The sequence below is a fragment of the Elephantulus edwardii genome, unplaced genomic scaffold, assembly GCF_000299155.1.
Source record: "Elephantulus edwardii isolate Elephantulus edwardi_28Jun2011 unplaced genomic scaffold, EleEdw1.0 scaffold00139, whole genome shotgun sequence".
Taxonomy (NCBI): Eukaryota; Metazoa; Chordata; class Mammalia; order Macroscelidea; family Macroscelididae; genus Elephantulus; species Elephantulus edwardii.
The window spans coordinates 7647801-7671437 of record NW_006399889.1 but is presented as its reverse complement, the minus strand read 5'-3'; the positions used below and the strand labels follow the sequence as shown (position 1 = coordinate 7671437).

General features: G+C 37.5%; 1 protein-coding gene across 1 annotated transcript in view; it reads right to left on the bottom strand.

Annotated features, from left to right (window-relative positions):
* Window positions 1-23637, bottom strand: part of MRC1 (mannose receptor, C type 1) — a 120417-nt gene that overhangs the window by 38253 nt on the left and 58527 nt on the right. Inside the window, 7 exon segments of the mRNA XM_006894324.1 lie at window positions 46-133; window positions 834-961; window positions 4778-4977; window positions 6632-6780; window positions 12399-12514; window positions 17486-17596; window positions 21608-21765. Coding sequence (XP_006894386.1) covers window positions 46-133; window positions 834-961; window positions 4778-4977; window positions 6632-6780; window positions 12399-12514; window positions 17486-17596; window positions 21608-21765 — 950 coding nt within the window.

The window sequence follows — 23637 nt, the reverse complement described above, 5'->3', positions numbered from 1 at the left end:
TAAATATAAGATGAAAATGAAAAGAACACATATCCAATTACTCACAGGAGAACCATCACTCCAAGTAAAGCCCTCAGAAGGACTGCCGTATGTCAGTCCCAACCAGAAGAGTTCGTGGTAGCTCGACCTGCTCCTACAATACACAAGACATAAAACAGACTTTAGCATGACAACAGTTTGGTAATCTGTGCGGGCATACCATATTTGAAAGTTGGCTCCAAACCATAAATTGGTCAGAACATAAAATAAGAGACATAAATGACTAAATTGAAGCTTTATCTAGTCCATACACATGTTGATAGAGCCCACAGATAGCCTGAATGTGGGCAGTTGTTCAAGAATAAATAATTGATAAAAAAGTATCAAAATATGGTCATTCATTCACTCTTTGAACAAATATGTTATTGACTTGTGCTTTTTTTCTTTTCCATTTTAAAATTTCAGACTATACACAGCAAAATACATACCAACTCAATAGTTACGACATGTATAATTGACACTGATTACATTTTTTAGATATGAACCATGCTCAACCTCCTTTTCTGAGCTCTTTCTCACCCATTAGCATACAGTCATGGTCCCTTAAGATTTTGATCTAATTGGCCGAGTTGCTGTCAGTTTGAGTGTCTTGTACTTTTACAGAGAAATTTGTTGCTGGATGTGTGCCCACACAATTAAGTATGAGGAAGTGAAATTCAACCAAAGGGCCACACAAATTTGGGATATGATGCAAATACATTATTAGTGTGAGCAAACAACTTCAGTAAAATGATCTGATATCATTTTCATGAAATCAATAAAAGGCAAGAAGAATCCACAGGAAAAATCCTTACGTTATCAACCGCCATATGGCTTGCTGTTCCTCTTTGTTATTGATACTAGCTAGATCTCCTCCTAAGGCTCTGCAGAAATCCCGAGACTCAAACCACGTTTTCTTGTCGTGTTTTCCTTTTGTATAAAGCTAAGAAGAAAAAAAAAAAAAAGACATGATTGATTGCAAGAGATGTTTAAGACTTCAGAATTCATTAAATCAAAAGAAGTTATTCTTCAATCTTTGGTGAAATTTCTCTTCTATCTCAAAAAAAAAAAAAAGGCAATATACCAAACGAATGCAATTCTTCTTTTTTTAAATTTTATTAATTTTAGTGAACATTTACAGAGATTTTGGATTTCCATTCATTCATTGTTGCACTTTTCTCCCTGCCCACCCCTCCCCACCATTTTGCTCCTCTCTTTGAAAAGTAAAATTCCTTCATTGGTATACAATTCCCGCCCCCCACCCCGTGCTCTCCCCAGCCCCCTGCCCCGAATACATTCCACTATGCAACCTTAATTCTGGACTCTTGTGATAACCATAATACCCTATCTTACATCGCTTTTAAACTGTTCTCTCCCTCATTTATTTCTTGTTATCTAAAATACATTCTCTTATTAAATAAAGTACCTTTGGCGAAATTTCTCTTCTATCTCAAAAAAATGTGTACCAAATGAATGCAATTCTTGTCATCTAAAATACATTCTCTTATTAAATAAAGTTCATATTTGAGTAACAAAAGTTGGAGGGTGATTTTGTTGAGGAAATCCTAGGGTTAAATTTTTTAGCATAGGAGAAATTTTAGACCAAACATTTGGTTGAGTGAAAATTGGAATCAAGATGTTAAAAAAAGAAAGAAAGAAAGAAGCTTTGGATATAGAGAAATTAAACATGACCTAGAAAACCATTCAGGGAAATGACCTCTCCATGATTGTGCCATAGCTTATAGCTGCTGTTAAGTATATTTCAACTCGTGTCAACCCCATGTATGCCAGAGAACTGTGCGTGGAGTTTCCAATAAATAGCTGTCTTTTCAGCTGCCTTTCTTTTCAGATTCCTCAGTGCTTCTCAGGACGCCTTCAGTCCTTCTCAGAAAGGACTATTGCCTCCTTTAGCAGTTACCTGAGTCAACCATTTGTACCACCCAGGGACTCCACTTGGTTGGTCTTGTCAACAGAACTATTTTGTCATTTTGCCCCTTAAGGTTGTCTATTTTAACAACTACTGAAGTACATGCCACAGTAGACTACTGTCTAGTAATGACATTAAAAAAAAAAAGATATAAGCTAAACTAAATAGACTTCTTTTTAATAGATTATGTATTTGAGGGACCATGTCACATTATCCAGAAGATTCAAAAGAGCAGTGAAATGGAATTCACAGTCAGTGAAACAGAATCCATAGTGACAATCAGGGGCATATCTGTCAGTATCCAAACAGTGTGCAAGTTGTTTTTGATTGCCGTTGACTTTATGAACAAATGGTGCAAAAATTTTCATCCACAAATTTTTCATAATGTTCATCATTATGTCTCTGAGTCATGATTGCCGTCATCATAGCCTTGTAAGAAAAGGTTATTTGCTCCTGATGGACGATGACTGCCCAGCTGACATCAGACAAGCTATGGTGACCTTTTCCTCAATTCTCATTCTAGTGGGCAGAAGTGCCCTGGGCACACAACTACGTCACTAACTCCCAAGAGTTCAGTGAGTCCCACAACTCTCTGGAATGAAATCTGGATTCTGCTAATAATTCCCAGATGCTGATAAATATCAAATAGAGCAGCTCTGTATATATCCAAAACTTCATTGCCATTGATTCTACTCATAGCTGACCCTCCAGTGGGTTTGTGAAGGCTGTAAATGGCATGGCAACACTTTGCCCATCTTGCCCCTGTAGAATGTATTAAAAAGCCAGAGAGTCCCGACTTCAGGGTTAGTGAGCAATTCTCTACAAACTGTAACTGTGATTGGTGTTGGTAGGTGCTGCTAGTTGAGTACAACTCATAGCGACTGTATGAACAGCCGAGCTGAACCCTGCTCTGTTCTGTGCTATCCTCATCACCTCTGACACACCAGGCCCTACTGCTGAAGTCACTGTGTCACTCCAGCTCACACAGGGGTCTTCCTCTCCTCTGCTGACTCTCCATTATTAATAGTTGTCCAGGGAAATTTAGAAGTACCCCTAACCACCTCTAAAACATTTCATTTCTAGTGAGCACATACTTGGATTTTTTTAATCTTCCCTTTGATACTGTCTTATTGTCAAGTTCGTTTACTTTCTGGCTCTGGACAGTTCTGCTCCTTCTCTCTAAGACCTCCCGCAAACATTCGTAGCTTTAGCTTACCATCTCCAACTTATGGTTGTGCGAACAGTTAGTCGGTGGCAGGCTGGGCTCTGTGTAATGCATCCATTTCCCGAGGGAAAATACCCAGCTTGCCTTTTTGTTGTTTACATGCACAAGTCGGTAATATTAAAGTGCAGCAATTACCATTCTCTGTTTTCAAGTTCTCCCATCTTCCTTAACAGAAGCTCAGTGTGCCCAGAATGACGGAATTTCCTTTTCCCTTCTTTATATCCAGTCAGTGATAGCCATGAGTAAAATCATGGTCTGAATATACATGCCTATCCTAGATATTTCATGTAAGTGAAACTGAGCCCATATCACACTTGTCCCTTTCTTATTGACTTAATTCAATATTCAGCGTAATGTTTCACTCATGTTGTAACATAAATCAGGCCTTCATTTTCCTTTTATGAGTCCTCAAACAAGCCAGTTCCAAAATCCTACCCTGTATTGGCCCATTATATCTCATTGTATGTGAATTAAGCTTTACCCTTAACAAGTATTTCTGGACCGAAGAGGTTAAGTATCTCTTGTTGTTACTAATGAAAGTAGCCAACCTAACAACTAGCCACATCCCTCTTGAGCTAAAGAAGACAGAACAACATCATTCTGACAGAAATTAGTAATTCAAGTTCTTCTTTATCAGCCTCGTCTGTCTTACATGTCTTGGCATGTAATCCAAAACGCCTGAGTAAGAAAACGTCCAGAGAGCAGGACTATTAAAAAATAATTCCATTCAGCAGAATATGAACACATTTCTGTCTGGCTAATCTGTTGTACATCAGGTTACTCTGAGTAGAATTGACTTAATTGCATCTAACAACAATATTTTCCGTAAAAAGTTATCACGTGGTTTGTTGTTTTGGTCAACTTGATTGCAGACAGAGAAAATAATAATAAAATAACAAAGAAAAACTCATAGACACTTCCCCTTATCAAGTTACCCAGAGTGTAAATCTTTACAATAGGAGACTGCCCCTCTTTTTCTCACAGAGTGACTGGTGGGTTAATATCATCAACCAAATGGAGCATATAAATGGACAGGAAAAATATTGCCATGTTATCTGAAAGGCCTTGAAAGGCCATGTGCTCCTAACTCCTATCAATGCTTTAGTCCTCTACCATTCTGATAACCAGAGTTTAAATTGAGAAAGGGCAGCATTGTCTATAGAATGTCTATGTTACATTCCTTGAGACTATTAATTAAGATGGCTAAAAGCTTGAGCCCTGAGAACAGAGCAAATGAGGTGTAATAGTGCAAACAGAAATTTATATCCAGACGCAAAGAAGTGTAAACCCAGAGTAAGAAGACAAAGCTTAGTAAGAAGGAGAGAAGGAGAAAGGGATTTAAAAAGACAGAGCATATTGGAGGCAGGCTCTGGTACCTTGGATCTGGGTAGTGCCCCTTGGCCTAAAGGCAGCTATTCTCAGTCTTGACTGGTCATTAGCATTCACCAAACAGGGAGCTCTTTAAATACTGTTTCCTCCAGAAAAAAATTGGAGTTCCTAGAGTCTTAGCTTAAATATTGTTTTTGTTGTTCTTTTCAAATTTTAGGGGTGATACATTTATCTAAAACATGTTCCAAATTCTTCCATAGCTTAACAACTACCCTTACCTTGAAACACAAGCTTGATTTACTGGTGGTGCCCCAGTCCTCGGGGCATTTGGGTTCAGGAGTTGTGGTGGGCTCTGGTGGGCGAGTTACCCCTTCTGCCCAGTGTTTGCACACAAATTTGGCCTTTTCATCACATTTCAAGACATCCCATAGTCCCCCAGCAGCCCCTGTCCTCATGGCAACACATCCTGTTTTCCGTCCTGCACAAAATACATCAAGTGGAATTCATTAAGTTGGTGCTTGCTGAGGATCGGCCGCTCGGAAGACTTTTCACAACTGAGTCTAATTGGGTGGTGAAACCTACGTGGTGAGAAGCTGCAGAGGAGAGAGGCCGCAGCACTTGACTACAGTGACTTTGAACACTAACATTCCATTGATTTGTGTGCCCTATAGGTGACACGTAACCACAATAACTGCATAACCTTGACTTGTTTATGATCTCCAATAGAAGGGTTTTCACAACTCGTTTGATATTACAAATTCAAATGATAGGTTTTCTTTTTAAAATTTTTTATACTATAGTTTTTTCATTTACATTTTCATGATATTTTTATCTCTGACATCTAGGTGTATATTCCCACAGGTGCATACTTAATAATAAAATTCTTTTAGCTGATAACATTTACCAGAACAGTAGAAATAATAGCATAAACTGCATTTCTTCTTTCTATCTTTTCACCCATCCTTCTCCCCCCACCCCTCCTTTTGTCTCTTTTGGAGGGCCTGTGTAGGTCTTCCTGGACTGTAAGATAAAGCCTGACTTCAAAGGAAGGTAATCACATCTGAATTAGAAAATCATGCATATTTTATTCCGCCTCCTAATGCTAATTTCATTACCTTCTTTATAGAGGTGTGGTGAGTGTCACACGTGATGTACATAATACAAAAGGAGGAATACTAAGGCCTGCTTCCAAATAGTCATTATCTGAGATGACAACAGAAGCCCTCACTGCTAACATCGTTGCTGTTGTTAGGTGCTGTAGAGTCAACCACAACCCATAGCAACCCTCTAAATAACAGAGAGAAGCGTTGCCGTATCCTGAGCTGCCCTCAAGATCTCCACAATGTTCAAAGTTGCTAATAGGAGTAGCTTTTAAAAATTATTATTATTATAAAGGGCAAGAGAGTGCAAAAGTAATTCTCAAAGTGCTGGCGAGGTACATCTCTTTCAAGTAATTGTCTGAGCTCCCGATTCATTTCTCCAACCCCTATAATTTCCTTCTCAACTAGCAGAATTCTGGAGTTGATGATGACAGAGGCTGCACAGCCTGTGACCCACTGACTGCCCAAACTCCCTCAGCTGAACCTCCTGATCCTGTGCACTCGGCCAGAGGAGCAGTAGACTGAACCATCAGCTGCTTCTCAAGAGTGAGACGAGGCTGAGCGCATGACCACAGAAGGCCCAGGACTGAACATACGGGCACATGGGAGATACTTGAAAGAGTAAGTTCCACATTAGCACTGTCCCCGGCTCCACTTCAAACACCCCACAAATCTCCCCTCATAGTTACATGGAAATGTTTTATACCCTTTTAATAGGTTGTCTTTTTAAGGTTTCAGAAATAAGTACCCCAAAATGAACATTTCTAACCCTCCCAGATTTCAGAAGTGCCTCTCAAATATTTTAAGGCCAGATAAGCTAGCAACTTTCTCTTCTTTTTTTTCTCCTTAGGAGCTCATACAAGTAACTGAAATGTTAGAGAGAAAGGAAAACAAAACAAAAAGAAGTACAAAGAGTATTGACTGCAAGTGTGATTAATTTAGAATCTCTTTCCAAAGACACAAGAAGGAACCACAGGCTTGCCCAATGGACTTGTAGGTTGAAAGAAGCCCTTAGATCCAATGTGTACATACCAGGCATTTCAGCATTCCAGTGGCTGAATCGAACCTCCTCCTGAATGGTCCACTGAAAGGTTCCTCTGGTTTGAACATCAGACAGCCCCGTCCAGAAATACCTCTCTGGCCTCAAGCCAACCAAACTCGTCAGAAAGGCTTGTTCATATCTAACAAATAAGTAAATAAATCTTAGAGAAATTGATACACCTTTCTGCTAATTATCAACATGGAAAAAAAAATTCTGGTTTTGAACTACAATGTAGTTGGTAATTCAAATGGTTTCTAATAAAAGGAGCCTCTTCCTGAGAGAGTTGTACTGCTAACACAAAGGTAGTACCTCTCTGGTAACTTGAGTTTGTCAGCTGCTTCCTAGGGGGACATATGGGCAATTTCCTGTCAACTGAATCACAGCCTCTGAAAACCCACTGGAGGGTATGAGTTGGTTCTAATTTGATGGTAATGAATATTTTTAATTATATCTATTTTTGTTAAGGAAACATAAGCTTTTAGGAAAATAACCATAACTGAGTGAATAAAATTCTTTCTCGAAACGTATTATTTTCCTCTGTAAGGGAATTTTTAAACACAAAGGCAAAAGTGACAGGATTTTTAAATACTTTGTTTCTAAAAATTCTCCACTTTTTCAAACTAGTCAAATCTTGATTAGTCAAGCTAAGAGATAGTAATATTATCAAGGATAATACAAAGGAATATGGAAACAGCCCAGATGTCCAAACACAATCAAACGGGTTGAGAAACTGTGGTACATTCAGACAATGGGATACCACACAGCACTCAGGAGCAATAATTTATAAAGTTACTACATGACTGGGGAGGCACTGAAGAGCATTATGCTGAGTGAATTCAGTCTCATAAGGACACATACTACATTAGACCATTATTGTAGAAAAAGAAAGGGAGGACAGAAGGAGAGTGGATGCTTTTGAGCTGTAGTGCTGGAGAAGAGTACTGAATGTACCACGCATGGACTGCCAGGAAAACAAACAGATTCATCTTGGAGAGGATTAAACCAAGCTACTCCTTGGAGGCAAGGATTCTGGGGCTTCGTCTGACATACTTTGGACATGTTGCCAGGAGGGACGGGTCCTTGGAGAGGGACATCATGCTTGGGAGGGTGGAGGGACAGCGCAGGAGGGGAAGACCCTCTATGAGGTGGATTGATTCGGTGACTGGGGTAATCGGGATGGGTGTGTCGGGGGCAGTGCGGTTGGCGCAGGATAGAGCAGGGTTTACGGCTGTTGTCATAGGTCGCTATGAGTCGAAAACGACTCGACGGCACATAACAACAACAACAACTAGTAAAACATGTATGAGGATCCAAGAGGGGAAGGGTAGGAGCAGAGGGGTGAGGATGGGCAGGAGGGAAATTATAGGGTCACACAATCTGATGGACAGAGGGAGGAGTGGGTAAAGGAAATGGGAAAGATGGGGATCTGGAAAGACAGGGCAATGGTAGGCATAGTTAAAGGGTGACAAAGTTTATAAAATATAATGAATGGGAGTGATTGTGTAAAACACAATGTGAATGAAGGATAGTGTGAAACATAATGTATATGAACTTTGTAAGCAAGCCAACATAAAATAATTTTTTAAAAAAAGATAATACAAATGGGGAAACGTGCATGGATTTTACTCCTGAATTTCATGTTAATATCTCAGTTTTGAGAAAAGAGATGGTATCAAAAGATAAAATAGAGATTCAGTCTTTGTGCAAGATCACAAAATCCAGCTTTCTCGCTCTCTCTTTCTCTCCACTTGGGATTTTCTTCTACCTATTTGGCATACTGACTCATTACTCATGGACATCAAGTTGGAACCAATTCACAGCTAACTCTCCAGCAGGTTTTCAGGGAGAGTAAATGGCACATGAGATTACCTACCTTTCTCCTATGGAGCAGCTAGAGGATTTGAACCTATTGCCTTTGAATTGGCAGCACAATTCCTTACCCGCTAAGAGCTCCCTCTACTTGAGATAATCTGGTAAATGTTTGGATAACAAGGGAGCAAAAGTTTGTCTTGATTGATAAGCATGAACAATGCTGGCAATAATGTACTCAAAATCCCAATTCAAAGCAAAAGGAAGCTAACATCCAAAGTTTCTAAGACAAAGTTAACCTTCTGGCACTTTCCAGAGAGAGCTGAAAGGGAAATACAAAAAGAATTGACAGTAACAAAGCGTTTGTTTGACAGTAGTGGGAATAATTTCATTCCCTGAAGATTACACACACACATACACACACACACACACACACAAATCCCAAGTTCCACAATGAATTCCCTTTTCTTAAATGCCTGCAAGTCAAGACTCTCAACAGCTTCTAAGTTTTAACTATTAAGTCATAGAAAATATGTACAGAAAAGCAAACCCAAAATATACTGAAATCTCCATAAACTATGCTCCAATATATAAGATCTTTATGGTGCAGATGAGGAGGGCATGCTCCCAGGGTGCCTAAAGATGAACAGTTTACATTCTTGTAGTGAAATAGAAAAATATCTCTGTTTCAATTTTTAAATCCTTGTAGTATACTATGATGCTTTGTACGAAGGAACTGTGGTGGGACCCTGGGTTTAAAAGCATTGGACTTCTAACCTAAAGGTGGTTCAAGTCCACAAGCTGCCCTGAGGAAGAAAGATAAGAAACAGTTTGCTTCTTTAAAGATTTACAACCTCCCAAACCCTACATGCAGTTCTAGTCTGTCCTATAAGGTTAATATGAGTCAGGCTGGACTCAAAAGAAGTGGATTATTTTGTATGTGAAAGAATAGTGGTTGATGAGAAGCTCTTTCACAAAGTTATGCAAATGCTATCACACCTTTCAGCTTTAGAAAAACATTTTCATACCAATAGCTAAAAGGGCAAACCCACTGCTCTTGAGATGATTCTGTTCCTGGAAGCCTGCCATCAGGTTTTCCAGGCTGTAAATCTTCTGGGAAGAGACTAGCCATCTGCTTCCCTTGGAATGGCTGGTGGATTCGAACCACTGATCTTTTGGTTATCAGACTATCACAAAATGCAATATATTGCTGTTTTATGTGATGTCAAGTCAGAATTGACTCATAGTTGACCCTCTTGAGGGTTTTCAGAGGCTATAAATCACACAGGAGATTGCCCATCTTTCTCCCATGGGGGTAAATTTGAACCTTGTGCCTTTGGACTGGCATTACAAATCCTTACCACAAGGCCACCAACACATCCTATGCTATTATAGCCCACCACCACCCTCAATTTTTATTGGCTCTATCTTAAAAAATGAACAAATATAATGATTGTGTTTAAAAACTCAGTAAATAATTATTTTTTTTATTGCAAGTAAAATGAACTCTCTTTAAGTGATTTCTGTAATAACTTCACTACTTTACAAACAACAGGTGAAGAATATGTAACTCTAACATTCTTAAAAAAGAGTCCCGGTACCACAATAGTTAAGTGCTTGTGTGCTAACCAAAATCTCACCAGCAGCTCCGTGGGGGAAGGTCAATCTGAACCCATAAAAATGACAACTTGGAAACTCTGTGTGACAGTTTCACTCTGTTTTAGAATCATTGTGAAGGAGAACGGACTCAATTGCACCTATTATCAGCAAAAACTCTTAAATGAAAGGAATTCAAGAGGTAAAAAACAACAGCACACTTACATCAACATCCATTTAAGTGATTTCTGTGACTGGAATCACATAAGTGCTATCTTCTCAGAGGTTCGTTTGAGGCCGTTGCTTAGTCTAAAATGTTTTCCTAAGATGAAACCTTACTCCTTTGTTGATCTCAATGCCCTCCCGAGACACTACTCAGAATTAGTCAAGCACCCTGACGAGAAGTCATGGTATTATATTTCTCTACTGAATCTGTCATTACTTTGTCCCAGTCGAAACAATCCCCATTCTTTGCATTATTTCTCCTGTTGTAAGTCATTTGAATATTTCACAGATTTAACAGTAGTGTCCAGGTCACGTTTGATGTGTGGCCGCAATACCAGCACCATGGCCCAATCTTCAGTGTGAAGTATTTGTAAAAAGGGAATTTTATTTTCAGAGAACTTAATTAGAAATGGAAATGTAACAATTACTTTAGTTCATTTCACTGATCAGAGTGCTAACTCACACGAAGTTTCAGTTGAGTTTTTAAAATTCCAACTCCTTTTACATTCAGTTATTGATCTAGACTTTACATGCCCTGATTTATAGAGCTGTTTCATTTTGAAATAGACTATGTAGCTCTTGTATTTAGACTTCTTAGTTTTGTACCACACCCCTCATGGGATTCTCTATCATTATATCAAAGATCTGAGAGTTTTGCTTTTTCTACCAGATATTTTGAGACTTTTTGAGATTGGAGGATATTATCTGATAGTTACAGAATAGAGTTCAGGTCTTCTGTTCATAGGGTTTCTATAAGTCATACTCGACTAAATAGCACGTAAGAACAACAACAGATGAAAGGGAAACTGGGGGAAGCAGTTCTACTCTGAAAGGTGGCCTCTCTTGTTGAGGGTCATGTGAAATGTTAAGATGTTTTTATTTAAAGCCTCTTGTTTAGAGTCAACACCACCTACTGGAGGGCCTTTCTATTTTTGTAGGTTGGGCCCAAGGGCCTAGTTCAATTATAATTTGGAGGAACGTTCTTCTCAGTGGTGCAGCATTGATCTGTAACCTGGAGTGGCTGTGATGCTGAACTCTGTGCCAGTGGAGTGCCGAATGTCATAATGTTTACCCATGGTGGACAGTGTTTGGTGGAGCCCCAAGATTAAAACATGTTTGGAAGCAGAAGTGGCAGTCACTTCCTAAACAACATGCCTCTGGAAACTCTATGAACTTTGATAAATGACAATAGATATAGAAAGGCTTCAGGTCTTTTGTTCATAGGATCGCTTGAGTCATGCTCAATTCAATGGCAATTAGCAACAACACAACAACATCTGGTACATTAGGTTTATACCTCAGATTTGTGTCTTCTAGACTTTCACTATGAAGGTCTTTCAAGTTCCATTCTGTTTGTTGATTTTTTTTAAAAACTTGCTGAACAAACATAAAACCTGTAGAATTGTTTGATAAGGGCTCCACGCAGCATGGTACAGATTTCCTACTCTGTGATTTTCAAATCTGGTTGGTGATCAACATCACCCAGGAAGCCTTAAAATACAGGTGCTTGGGCTTCCCAACCACCTGAAATCAGGCTGTCTGGAGCGAGGTCCTTGGCATCTGTAATACTGAAAGAGCCACACATGATTCTAGACTTAACACTCTCCGCGGCTCTGGGGAACTTGTTCTTCAATCTATGAGTTCAGCCTAATTTGGCCACATTCTTTTTGTATTTAAAAAAGACAGCAACTTTGTGAAGCATAACAAAGCAAAGAATTGAAAGAATGAGTAAAATAATGAGTGAAGTGTTCATAAAATCTCTTTATGTTTTATTATTAAGGGAGCTGCAAAAATAGGTGAGACTTTGTGCTGATAAATTTTACTCACTTTCATGCTTTATAAGTTTTAGCATGTAATATACATCAGAAAAAAAAGTTTTATCTTTTAGCTGCATTTATTTACTAAGTTATTAGTGGAATAGCTGTTGTAAATATAACTTTATAATATTAAAAGCAATATATTTTGTCTTTCCAATAAAGAATTTAAATAAGGATATTCTTTTCATGTTCCTACAATTATACACAACTTAAGAAAATTTACTTTGATTGAGAGCACGTTCATAGTTCATTGTTTCTAACTTTTGTGAAAGATTATTTTCTATTTGTTAAGATTAGAGCAATTACATACCTGTCTTCAATAGTTGTTAGATAAGCATTCTCATTTCCACAGGTTTGGTTTGCTTCAGTAAATGTTGAAAGTGTGTGTCCAATTAAGTAGCAGTAAAATCCATGCCTTTTCCAGCCCTGTTAATATCAAGTAATAAAATATTAGCTGATGACATTAGTATTTAAGATATATATTATTTAATAATTTTTCTAAGAGGGGCGCTGTGGTGACCTCAACTACGAAGGTTGTGCTACTAACTCAAAGGCCACATTTCTCAGGAGGCTTAAATTCACCAGTGGCTCCAGAAGAAAGACGGACATTCTCCTCTCATGCAATTAACAGCCTCGGAAACCCTTTCCTGGGCCAGCTATGTGTCAGTTCTAACTCAGTAGCAATGAAAAAGGGAAAATGATAAAATTCCTCTGAAATTATCTGGAAGCATAAACTGATAAACAATAGACATGTCCAAAGGACACAAATATGAATAATTTAATTTACATGAATAAAACCAAGCTCTCTCGCCTCAAGTTGATTCCAACTCATGGTGAACCTCCACTTGCATTCTGGGGCCCTAAATCTTTACTGGAGGAATCTGCCCAGCTTTCTTCTGAACGGCAGCTGGTAGATTCAAACCACTGAACTTCTGCCTAGTAGCTTAACACACAATGCTTTATACTATCAGAGATCATTTTATATAAATAAAGAAAATATTAAAGCAGTAGTCTTCACATAACTAAGATACAAAACTAGAGAGAGGGAAGGTTTTCACTTATTGACATATCTTTTAGCAAAAACTGAATCATTTGCCAGGGAAATTGAACCCACGGGAAATATTTTCAAGAACAGCAATTTTAGTTGTCAAATGAGATCAATAAAAGATGGTGAGAACAGAGCTAGATCACATAGCCATGGCAACACAATTGGCATAGTTCCTCGTATTTCAAACACACAGAAATGTCACATAAAAACATATCAGTAAACAAAACAAGCAAACAAAAGAAAAGACAGAAAGTAAACTCTTACTCTAGGAGTTTAAGGAAATCTCCAGGAAGTAACAATAAGAAGAAAAGAAGAAAAACTAAAAGCTGGGAGAAAAAATGCACAGCTGAAATTTTGATGGGTTGTTATTAAGGGCCACTGAATAAGAACGATTCATCGCTGGTCCTCTAGAGAGTGTTCAGAGCCTATAAATCTTACAGGAGGAGATTGGTCATCTTTCTCCCTCAGAGAAGCAGGTGGATTTGAACTTCCTGCCTTTGGGTTAGCAGTGCTGTTCACTAGGCCATGAGAGCTCCCTTTAGGTGTATTAGATCTTGAATAAAGTTGTAGGTTCAAAGAGCCGGGATGTTACAAAACCATTCAGATTAGGTTGGTTGGCCTTTTTTTGCCAAATGAAGCAGGAAGATGGAAATGAGCTCCTTAAATAAATAATGATTTTCACTAAGGGAAGCCCTTCCTTAATAGGAGAGTTAGGAAATTCTACCCAGAGAACCAGGAAGTGACATATATTCATGTAATCCGTCTGGAGTTCCAAATTCAGATTTTTTTCTTTTAAAAAGTCTTCTGCTTAAAAACCAAAATCCAAATCTGCACAGAGGTTTCAGGTCTGTAGATGGTTTCCAAGTCAACAAGTTTCACAGATCATGTAAGTGAATCCACAAACAAAACTTGGCCTACAGAGGGAAAACTTAAGGATCCAAATAAACAAAATGCAAAACCACTTGGCAGACACGATATGAGATCACAATGTGAGAAAAAATGAATTCACAGTATCTAGGGACATCGAATAAGGACTAATGCAGCCTCAAAAAGTACTCCATCTGATAAATGTCTCATTTTAAGAGACAATTGACAAGTGTATAGAGTAATTTAAGAAAGACTATTTTAAAGTCATGTTTCAGATATTTAAATAACTAAAGAAGATGTAAAACCAATAATGAAAAATTAAAATGCTATGATTAAAGGACAGGAGGATTTGGAAAAAAAATTGGAATGCCCACAAAACAAAAGTACAGTCAGAAGGTCAAGGACTGCAGCCTTCAATATGCATTGAAATTCAACATCAAGAAAACAAAGATTCTTACCACTGGGCCTATTGGCAGCATCATGATAGATAATAAAGAGATTGAGATTGTTAACAGTTTTAGTTTGTTTGGCTCCACAATCAACACTCTTTGTACCAGCAGCCAGGAAATCAAACAATGAATTGCATTGAGAAAGTCTGCTGTAAGGAACCTCTCCAGAGAACTGAAGAGCAATGACATTATTCTGAAGACTAAGGTGTGCCTGATCCAGGCCATAGTCTTTGCAACTGCTTGCTATGTGTCAGAAAGCTGGACAATGACTGGAGATGACAAAGAAAATTGATGCCTTTGAATTGTGGTGCTGGAGAAAAGTACTGAACATGCCATGAACTGCCAGGAGAACAAGCAGTTTCATTCTGTAGATGGTAAAACCAGGCTGCTCCTTGGAGGCAAAGATTCTGAGGATTCGTGTACATACTTTGGGCGTGATACAAGGAGGAACCAGTCCTTAGAATGGGACATCATACTTGTAAGGGTAGAGGGGCAATGAAAAAGAGGAAGACCATTGACAAGATTGTTTCAGTGACCATGGTAATGAGGGAAAGTGTGTCAGAGGAAAGGTTAACAGGATAGAGCAGGTCATAGGGTCACTATGACCGCAAGTGACTCGATGACGCATAACAACAACAATACTAAATGCAATAAAGAGGGGTTCATAGAGAATTAGGCTGAAATAATGTGATATAGAGAAATAAAGAGACTTTAAAAGGATAAATAAAATATGGATCATTAAATGAAAAAGATGAAGATCGATATAAGAGAAATTTCAGAAGCAGAGAATGAAACTAATGGCTGATAAGTTTCAAGGATGTAAGGAAAAATATGCATATTCAATATGAAAAAGTACACTAAGTATCAGGTGAAACAAACAAATCTAATTGTATTCACATTGTAATTAATCTGCAAAATGCCAAAGACAATAGATCTTAAAATCAACCAGGAAGAAAAGTGTGCTAGTTAAAAGAAGAAGCATTATTTGATAATTGAAATTTTATAGGCAAAATTAAAGGCTGAATAGATATACATAATTTATTGCCTGAAAACAGCTGTAATTCTAAAATTCTATACTAGCATACATAAATTAGATTTTGAGGATATATTCACATTTTTTTAAGATGCTATTATATTACTAAAGGGAGCTGAGTAGATAGTCTAGGGAACTCTTAGAACTATTCTTGTAACTTCTTAAAAGTCTAAAATTATTTCAAAATAAACTTTAAAAATTGTAAACATTCAACAGAAATCTTCATTTTGTTCATGAATCTGAACAAAATCTTAAAAATTTCATTTTAATATTGTCTAGTTAGGAATGCTTGTTAAAATTAAGGTATCCTTTTTAAAAAAAATTTCTATTTTATTATTTTTGTGTGTGTACTGTCAAATCAGTACAGGAGGAGATTGTACCTCCTTCTCCAGCAGAGCATCTGGTGGATTTGAACTGCATACCCCTGGGACTGCAGTGCAGCTTCCTGCCACTAGGCCACCAGAGCTCCCCTAAGGTATTCTTTTATAAAATAGAGTGTTAATTCCCAAATTGGTAGGAGTGGAATGGAATGAAGATACTTAATAGACCCAGTAAGAGTCAAGAATGAAGGAAAAACAAGCAAACAAAGACTAATAAAAAAAAAGTAACACAAAAATATTATAAAGAAATTCAAATACTAGTAAATAAAAGAAATATGAACTTATTTTTCTGCCAGTTAAAAGACAGAGTTCTTCAACTTAGATTGAAAAATAAAAGTTCCAATATATATACTTACAAAATATTTCTAAGACATAAATGTCATAGAATAGTCATAAACAATGAGCTCAAAAATGAGGTACTAGGGATTATAAAACAAAAGACATCTTTTAGGCAATATTAATATTAGGTAAAATAGGTTGTTTTTTTTTTTTTGGTAAAATAGTTTTCGTGTTAGAAAAATAGGAACAAAGAAAGCAACTACATAATAATCAACAGATAAATTCATTAAGAAGATACAGCAACATGTTCTCAAAGTATATAAAACTAAAATTAATATAAAATTATAAGAAAAAAAGGGCAAATCCATATTAATAGAGGTAGAATTTAGTACCTATCTTGCAATAAATGACAGAACAAGCATAAACTATTAATAATAATTAATGACTATAAATAGCCAAATTTTATCTAGTCAAAATTAAATATGCTAAAACTATATCTTGTGGTTAATAGGAAAGTATATTCTATTCAAGAATATATGGACTATTTATAAAAACTTTTTATGTATCTGTCCCACTCTTTATAGTTTATTTGTACGATACTAAATTTTATTTATACAAACTTTTCAAACCCAATATATTTGCTTTAAGATCACTTTATCACAACAATCTTGGAAAGAAAATTAGTCACCACTTTATTTTTATCCAAGAGAAGTGAGAAAAGAAAAAAAAGAGGAAGATCAGCAAACATGAAAATAACCATTAATTGTGTATTTGTGTGGTTTGTCAATGATTTTTAAAATCGTTTCATAGCAATTATTTACTTTATCCTCAAAGAAAGATGTGCAAGGAGGTGTTATTCAGTTCTATAGATGAAGTTCAAGCCTAATACACTTAGGCGACTTTATTTCATTTAACTGAGTCATTGCCAACACCACTTGGAGTCTAGGTCCTACTGATTTCTCTTGAAGGGATTTGCTGATAATTTCTACCAGCAGTAGACTCAGCAGAATTCATAATAATCAGAAAAGATTTCTAAAGATAGCTTGCCATTAGCAATTTAAGATCTCCTACTTGTACTCTGACATCTTAGACCACCAATGCCTCAATGACACCTTCCTCTGACCTGACACATTCCTCTGTGACCTGCCTTAGTCTCCTCACCCTCTCCTTGCTCTGTTACAGAGCACTGACAAGTCATGACCCCTGACCATTAAACAGTTGTAACATCTGTTGTATTGATGATGCCAATAAAGCACTTTTTACATACATTATAGAATGAAATAAAGCTAAGTCTACCAAATATTTGCTGATCTTAAGCCACTGTGTACTTTCGGTACTCACTTTCCGGCAGCCTGTTTCTACTTCCACAATTCCTGGAGTTGGAGTTTGTGCTTTCATCTTGCAGATGTAGTTAAGAGACCGCTCGCAGGCACGATCAGCCCAGTATCCATCCTGCAAAGGATAAAGAGAAAAAGTGAAGGCTTCTCAGCAGTTTGACTTAGGTATTGCCATCTTGTGTTTCAGGTAAGAAAAACAAAGATTCAAGGTTATTAAGAGAAGATGGTACTAACATAGAGAAAGTGCAGCTTGACCTATAAAGAGCAAATTTTACTTTAACTACAAAGATATAAAAAAAAAACCACACACATAAATCCTAGTTGTTGTTGTTGTTATGTGCCTTTAAGTAGCTTCAATTCATAGTGACCTATGTACAATAGCTCTGAACCCTGCTCTATCTTGAGACAACTTCATTGTCTCTGACCACCTACAGCCCATTGCCCCAATCATGGGCCAATCCATTTCATCCAGGATCTTCCTCTCTTGTGCTGTCTCTCCACCCTCCCAAGTATGATGTCCTTCTCCAAGGACTGGTATCTCCTGGTAACCTGTCCAAAGTATGTCAGACAGAGCTTCCAAATTCTTGCCTCCAAGGAGCAGCTTGGTTTCACCCTCTCCTGGATGGACCTGTTTGTTCTCCTAGCAGTCCATGATATATTCAATTATCTTCTCAACCCTAGTACAATTTTATATTTTTGAACAGTCAAACCATTATTTAGCAGAAGTGAAAAGGGGACTGAGAGAGACTGGTGGTTCAGAAGTAGAATTACTACATTTCATGATCAAGATTAAAAAGTACTTCTGGCCAATGAACTTCTGTGATGTTGAACAGATTTCAGCTGAGCTTCCAAACCAAAATGGACTAGAAGAAAGGCCTGGAATTCTAATTCTAAAAATTAACCAATGAAAACTATATGTGTCACCATGGGTTAGTTGCCAATATGAATCTACTGCCACTATCTGCCAGCCCAAAAGATTTGTATGCAATCTATCAATCTTTATGATCAGTTCTGTCTTCTAGTTGACCAAGGACATAGAAGCCATCAAGGGGAGACAAAAAAAATTCTCTAAACTAAACTAAAAATCAAAACACAAAAACTGTTCCTCATCCAACACATCAAATCTGAAAATACCTCTGAATCTATCATTAGCCTTCCTCTTTCCTTCTTATTTCAATAAGTTTATGCTTTTGGGTCTACAACTAAAGCATCCACCTTGCCTCAGATGCTAATGCCCTTCCATTTCCTTAGAACCTTGATGTTGGCTACAACGTCTCTTAAAAGTTAAGCATCTTTGCATTGAAAAACAAGGAGCTTATGCAATATTATTCAAAATGGGTGAGCCTGGAGGGCATTATGCTGAGTGAAATATCTCAGTCGCAAAAGGACAAATACTGCATGATGCGACTGATATCAGGGTTGAGGTAAGACTGAGAAAAACTGGATAAATTGTGTATACTACACTGAAACAGATGAGGGAGAGAATAATTCAAAAGCGATGTATGATAGGGTATTATGGTTATCACAAGAGTCCACAATTAAGGTTGCATACAGGAATGTACTTGGCTTGGGGCGGTGGGAGGGATGCAGGGGATTATGTACCAGGGAGGGAGTTTTTCTATTACTTTTCAAAGAGAGGAGTGAACTTTGGGTTGGGGGCTGGGCGGGGAGAGAAGTGCAGCAATGAATGAATGGAAATCCAAAATCCCTGTAAATGTTCATTAAAATTATTAAAATTTTTAAAAATTATAATTTTTTTTTAAAAAGTTAAGCATCTTGAGAAAGTCCAATTCTTTATTGATCATTCATCTCAATCTACTGCAGTCTCAGTCTAGTATTTAACCCAGTAGCTAGAGTAGTTGTTAAGGATTGAATTGTATCTAGCTCCAAAGATAAACTCAAGTCTAAACCTTACTACCTGTGATTGTGACCTCTGTTTAGAAACACTGTTTTTTTTAAAGTTTTTATGTACTTTTAATATGTTTTAATATACTTTGATAAGGTGAATTTTAATTCAATATGAAGCTTGTCTTTAAAAAAGAAGAGATCAGACACAGAAACACAGGAGAATAAAGCTATGTGAAAATACACTTACAATCTAATGAATTAAAAAAAGAAAAAACCTCCCAGGCTCACAGACACTGGAAATGCAAGGAATGATCTTCCCTTACAGCAAATCGAAGGAGCTACTTTTACTGAAACTCTGAATTAAAACTTCCAGACTCCAGAGAATAAGGTTATAGTTTTATAAGCTTACCAAGTTTATAAAAACACGTTAGCAGCACTGAGAAACTCATACAGTAATAATTGTAAACTGAAATTTTAGTCTTGTCACTCTGGAGCTTATACACATTTCTTTAACTTCAAGCTAGCATTCCCATCCACTCCTCCACATCTATCTCTGCATTTTCAGCCATATTGTTCTTTCCGTCCTTATAAGGATGGTTTCCTCAGTCCAGGACACTCTTTCATCTACTCTTTAGATTACTAAATCCTGCCTTTTGATTAATCTATCAGTCAGTAATGACAATCAATATGGAAAAATAATACCTAGTATGTCTTGACTGATAACTTTGAGAAGACACTGTGCGCTGCATATACATTAGCCCATTTCAAGCTTACATCCACACACCATGTGAAGTAGGTATAATTACTATTCCTATTTTGGAAATAAGGAAGTAAGTAACACAGCAAAATACAGTCTTTCAGCTACGATGTTCATCCTCCATGAACAAAAGAAAATGTTACAACATCCTTCAGTTGCTAATTTCATATCTAAAACATTAAAGCAGTCTTCGATATTTTAATGCCTTCATTCATTTTTCCCACAGAGTTCTGATGGTGTAGGTGTAAGAAGCTACACTGAAATCTCAAAGACACGTGAGAAAGGCAACGGGAAAAAGTTGGGTAATCTCCTCCCGTGTGATTTACTACCTCTGAAAACCTGCTGGAGGGTAAGTTCCAACTCTACATTACCCAAAAACAACAATTCAATCCCCCACTCCCAGCTCTAGTTCTCCAAGTACAGGTTGCAGACTGTAGATTCCAGAATGGATCTAACTAGATCTGCATTTTCTCAAAGCAACAGTTGAAAGTAGAACCAATGAAAACTCTAATTTGCTCAATCAAGTGTGTGTGTGTGTGTGTGTGTGTGTGTGTGTGTGTGTGTAGAGCTATACAATAACTAAAGATGATAGAAGAAAAATTGATGCCTTTAAGTTGTGGTGCTGGAGAAGACCAAGGACTCCTAAGAGAACAAACAGGTCAGTCCTGGAGATGGTAAAACCAGGCTGCTCCTTGAAGGCAAGGATTTTGAAGCTCCATCTTACATAGTTTGGGCATACTGCCAAGAGGGACCAGTCCTCAGAGGACATCATGCTTGAAAGGGTGGATGGACAGCATAAGAGAGGAAGACCCTGGATGAGCTGGATTGACTCAGTAACTAGGGTAATGGGGCGAGTTTTGTCAAAGACAATGAAATTATCTCAAGATAAAGCAGGGTTCTACATAGGGTCACTATGAGTCACAAGTGACTTGACAGCATGCTACAACAACAACAATAACATATATATATATATATATATATATATATATATTCAGAGATATATGTGTATGTATATAAATATTCAGAGATATATGTGTATGTATATAAATATTCAGAGATATATGTGTATGTATATAAATATTCAGAGATATATGTGTATGTATATAAATATTCAGAGATATGTGGGCATGTGTATATATAATCACAGATATATGTGTGTGTATTTATATTCACACATCTATGTATATATACTTTAATGAACAAAATATACATATATATATATATATATTTTGTAATATTAAACATAATAGCCTGAGAATAATGTGAACATTAGTTTGTGTTTGATTTCAACCTTGAGCTAAAAATTTCTGGCTGTTGCCCTTCTGTATTTCTGGAAATTTTACTTTGTTAGACAACTGGAAGAGGTTTCAAAGAATCTGAAATTTGGTTTGACCTATGTCAGTTTACCTATGATAGAAATGATCTAGACAATTATACATAATAGAGCGGAAGGGAACAGCTCCTTCTTTATATGGCGTGAACTTGGCTTTTGCTAAATATTGGTAATCCAGGTTGTCTTACCTTGCCTTTCATCACAACACAGTCTTCCTGCCTGTTGTTTTCATGGCTTGGTTCTCCACGCAGCCATTTGGTAAATGTCACAGGAGTCCCGTCACTCCATTCAAAGTACATTTGAATCTTGTTGTCATTCAACCCAATCCACAACTCATCATTTGACTCTAAATAGAAAGAAAAATGCAAAAGTAAAGTAAGTCTCCCTCCTAGGCTAGAAGGTATCAGGAAAGGAATACTCCTGCTTGATTAACATCACCTCTACTCCTTTTGATAGTGTAACTATTTTATCTTACAGATAGATCACTCTCTTGAGTGCTAATCGGACTTATATGCATCTTTGGAATTACAGTATCAATAGGAGCCCCAGTGGCATCATGTGTTCCATTCCACGTTGGGCTGTTAACCAAAAGAGAGGTAGTTCAAATATAACAACTGCTCTGTGGGAGAAAGATTTACGATCTCATTCTGTAGATATTTTCAGCCTCAGAAACCAATGGAGGTTCATTATGAATCAAAATCAACTTAATAACCATGTAGAAATAGAATGATAACTAGTAAAACACATATGAGGATCTAAGAGGGAAGGGTTGGAGCAGAGGGGTAATCATAGAGTCGCACAGTTTTGATGGGTAGAGGGAGGGGCAGATAAAGAAAATGGGAAAGATATCGTGTGAAAAAAGAATGTATACAAACTTTGTAAGTAAACATGTATAACATGAAAATTTTATTTTAAAAAATCAGCTTAATAGCAGTACATTTGGGGTTTTTTGTTTGTTTTCTTGGAACGTCTCATGGCTTAATGATAAGGAGTTGCACTGCCAAGCCAAAGGCATGCAGTTTGAATCCAGTAGCTGCTCTAAGGGAGAAAGAGGGACAATTTCCTCCATTGTGAATTTACTGCCTCTGAAAACTAGCTGGAAATTCAGCCACAAGTCAGTTCCAACTGGAAGGTGCACCACCACCACAACAACATGTTTGATTGTTGTACATCAAGTTGCCATGAATCACGGTCAACTCGACTACAACCACCACTCATAGTGCTGCCATCTTGAACATTCTATTAAAACTCTATCACTGTAATGTTGTTGTTGCTATCACTCTAATGTTGTTGTTGAATACTGTCAAGTCAGAACTAACCCATAGCTGACCATCCGGCAGATTCTCAGAGGCTGTTAATACCATGGGAGAAGTCTGTCCATCCTTCTCCCATGGAGCAGCTGGCTTATTTGAACCTGATCAACTCAAACTGTGTGCCTTCGGGATTGTAGTGCAGGGTCTTACCATTAGATCACCAGAGCTCGCTCTAGTAGAACTGAACATTATCTACATGAGAAAAAGAAATGCCAACTGAGAAGTTGGGTTATTGATGGATATTTTTCTCTCTTACAGACCAATTTATAAAGGAGTCTTAAAAGAACAAACAGGTATGTATTGGAGAAGGTATAGCCAGAGTGCTCCTTGAAGGCAATGATGACAAAGCTTCATCTTGTATACTTAGGGCATGTTGCTAGGAAAAGCTATTCCTTCGAGAGGAACATTATACTTGGAAAGGTGGGGGGATGGCAAAGGGCAGGAAGACCATCAACCCCCCCAGGTGGGTTGACACAGTGACTACACTAATGGATTTGAGTGTGTTAGCAACATGACAGGATTATGAGGGTAGCACAGGGTAGGACAGGGTCCAGGTCTGTTGTTCATAGGGTTACTATGAGTCACACTCGATGGCACCTAACAACAACACAATCATTATCACCATGAAATGTCATGCAAAAACATTAAAGCCCAAGTAATAAAGGTTAAAACAAAAGCATCTAAATATAAATAAGAACTTGATCCTTTTTTGTTTTAAATTATCTGCCAAACATTATTGGTTTTATAAAGAGCTCTAATTTCAAGAGTTCTAGAAGGGTGTGCTCCAGGGATGTGTCCTATCTCCATACCTTTTCAACCTGTATGCAGAGTAGATTATCTGAAAGGCTGGGCTCTATGAGAAGACGCGTGGCGTTAGGATTGGTGGAAGATCTATCAACAATCTG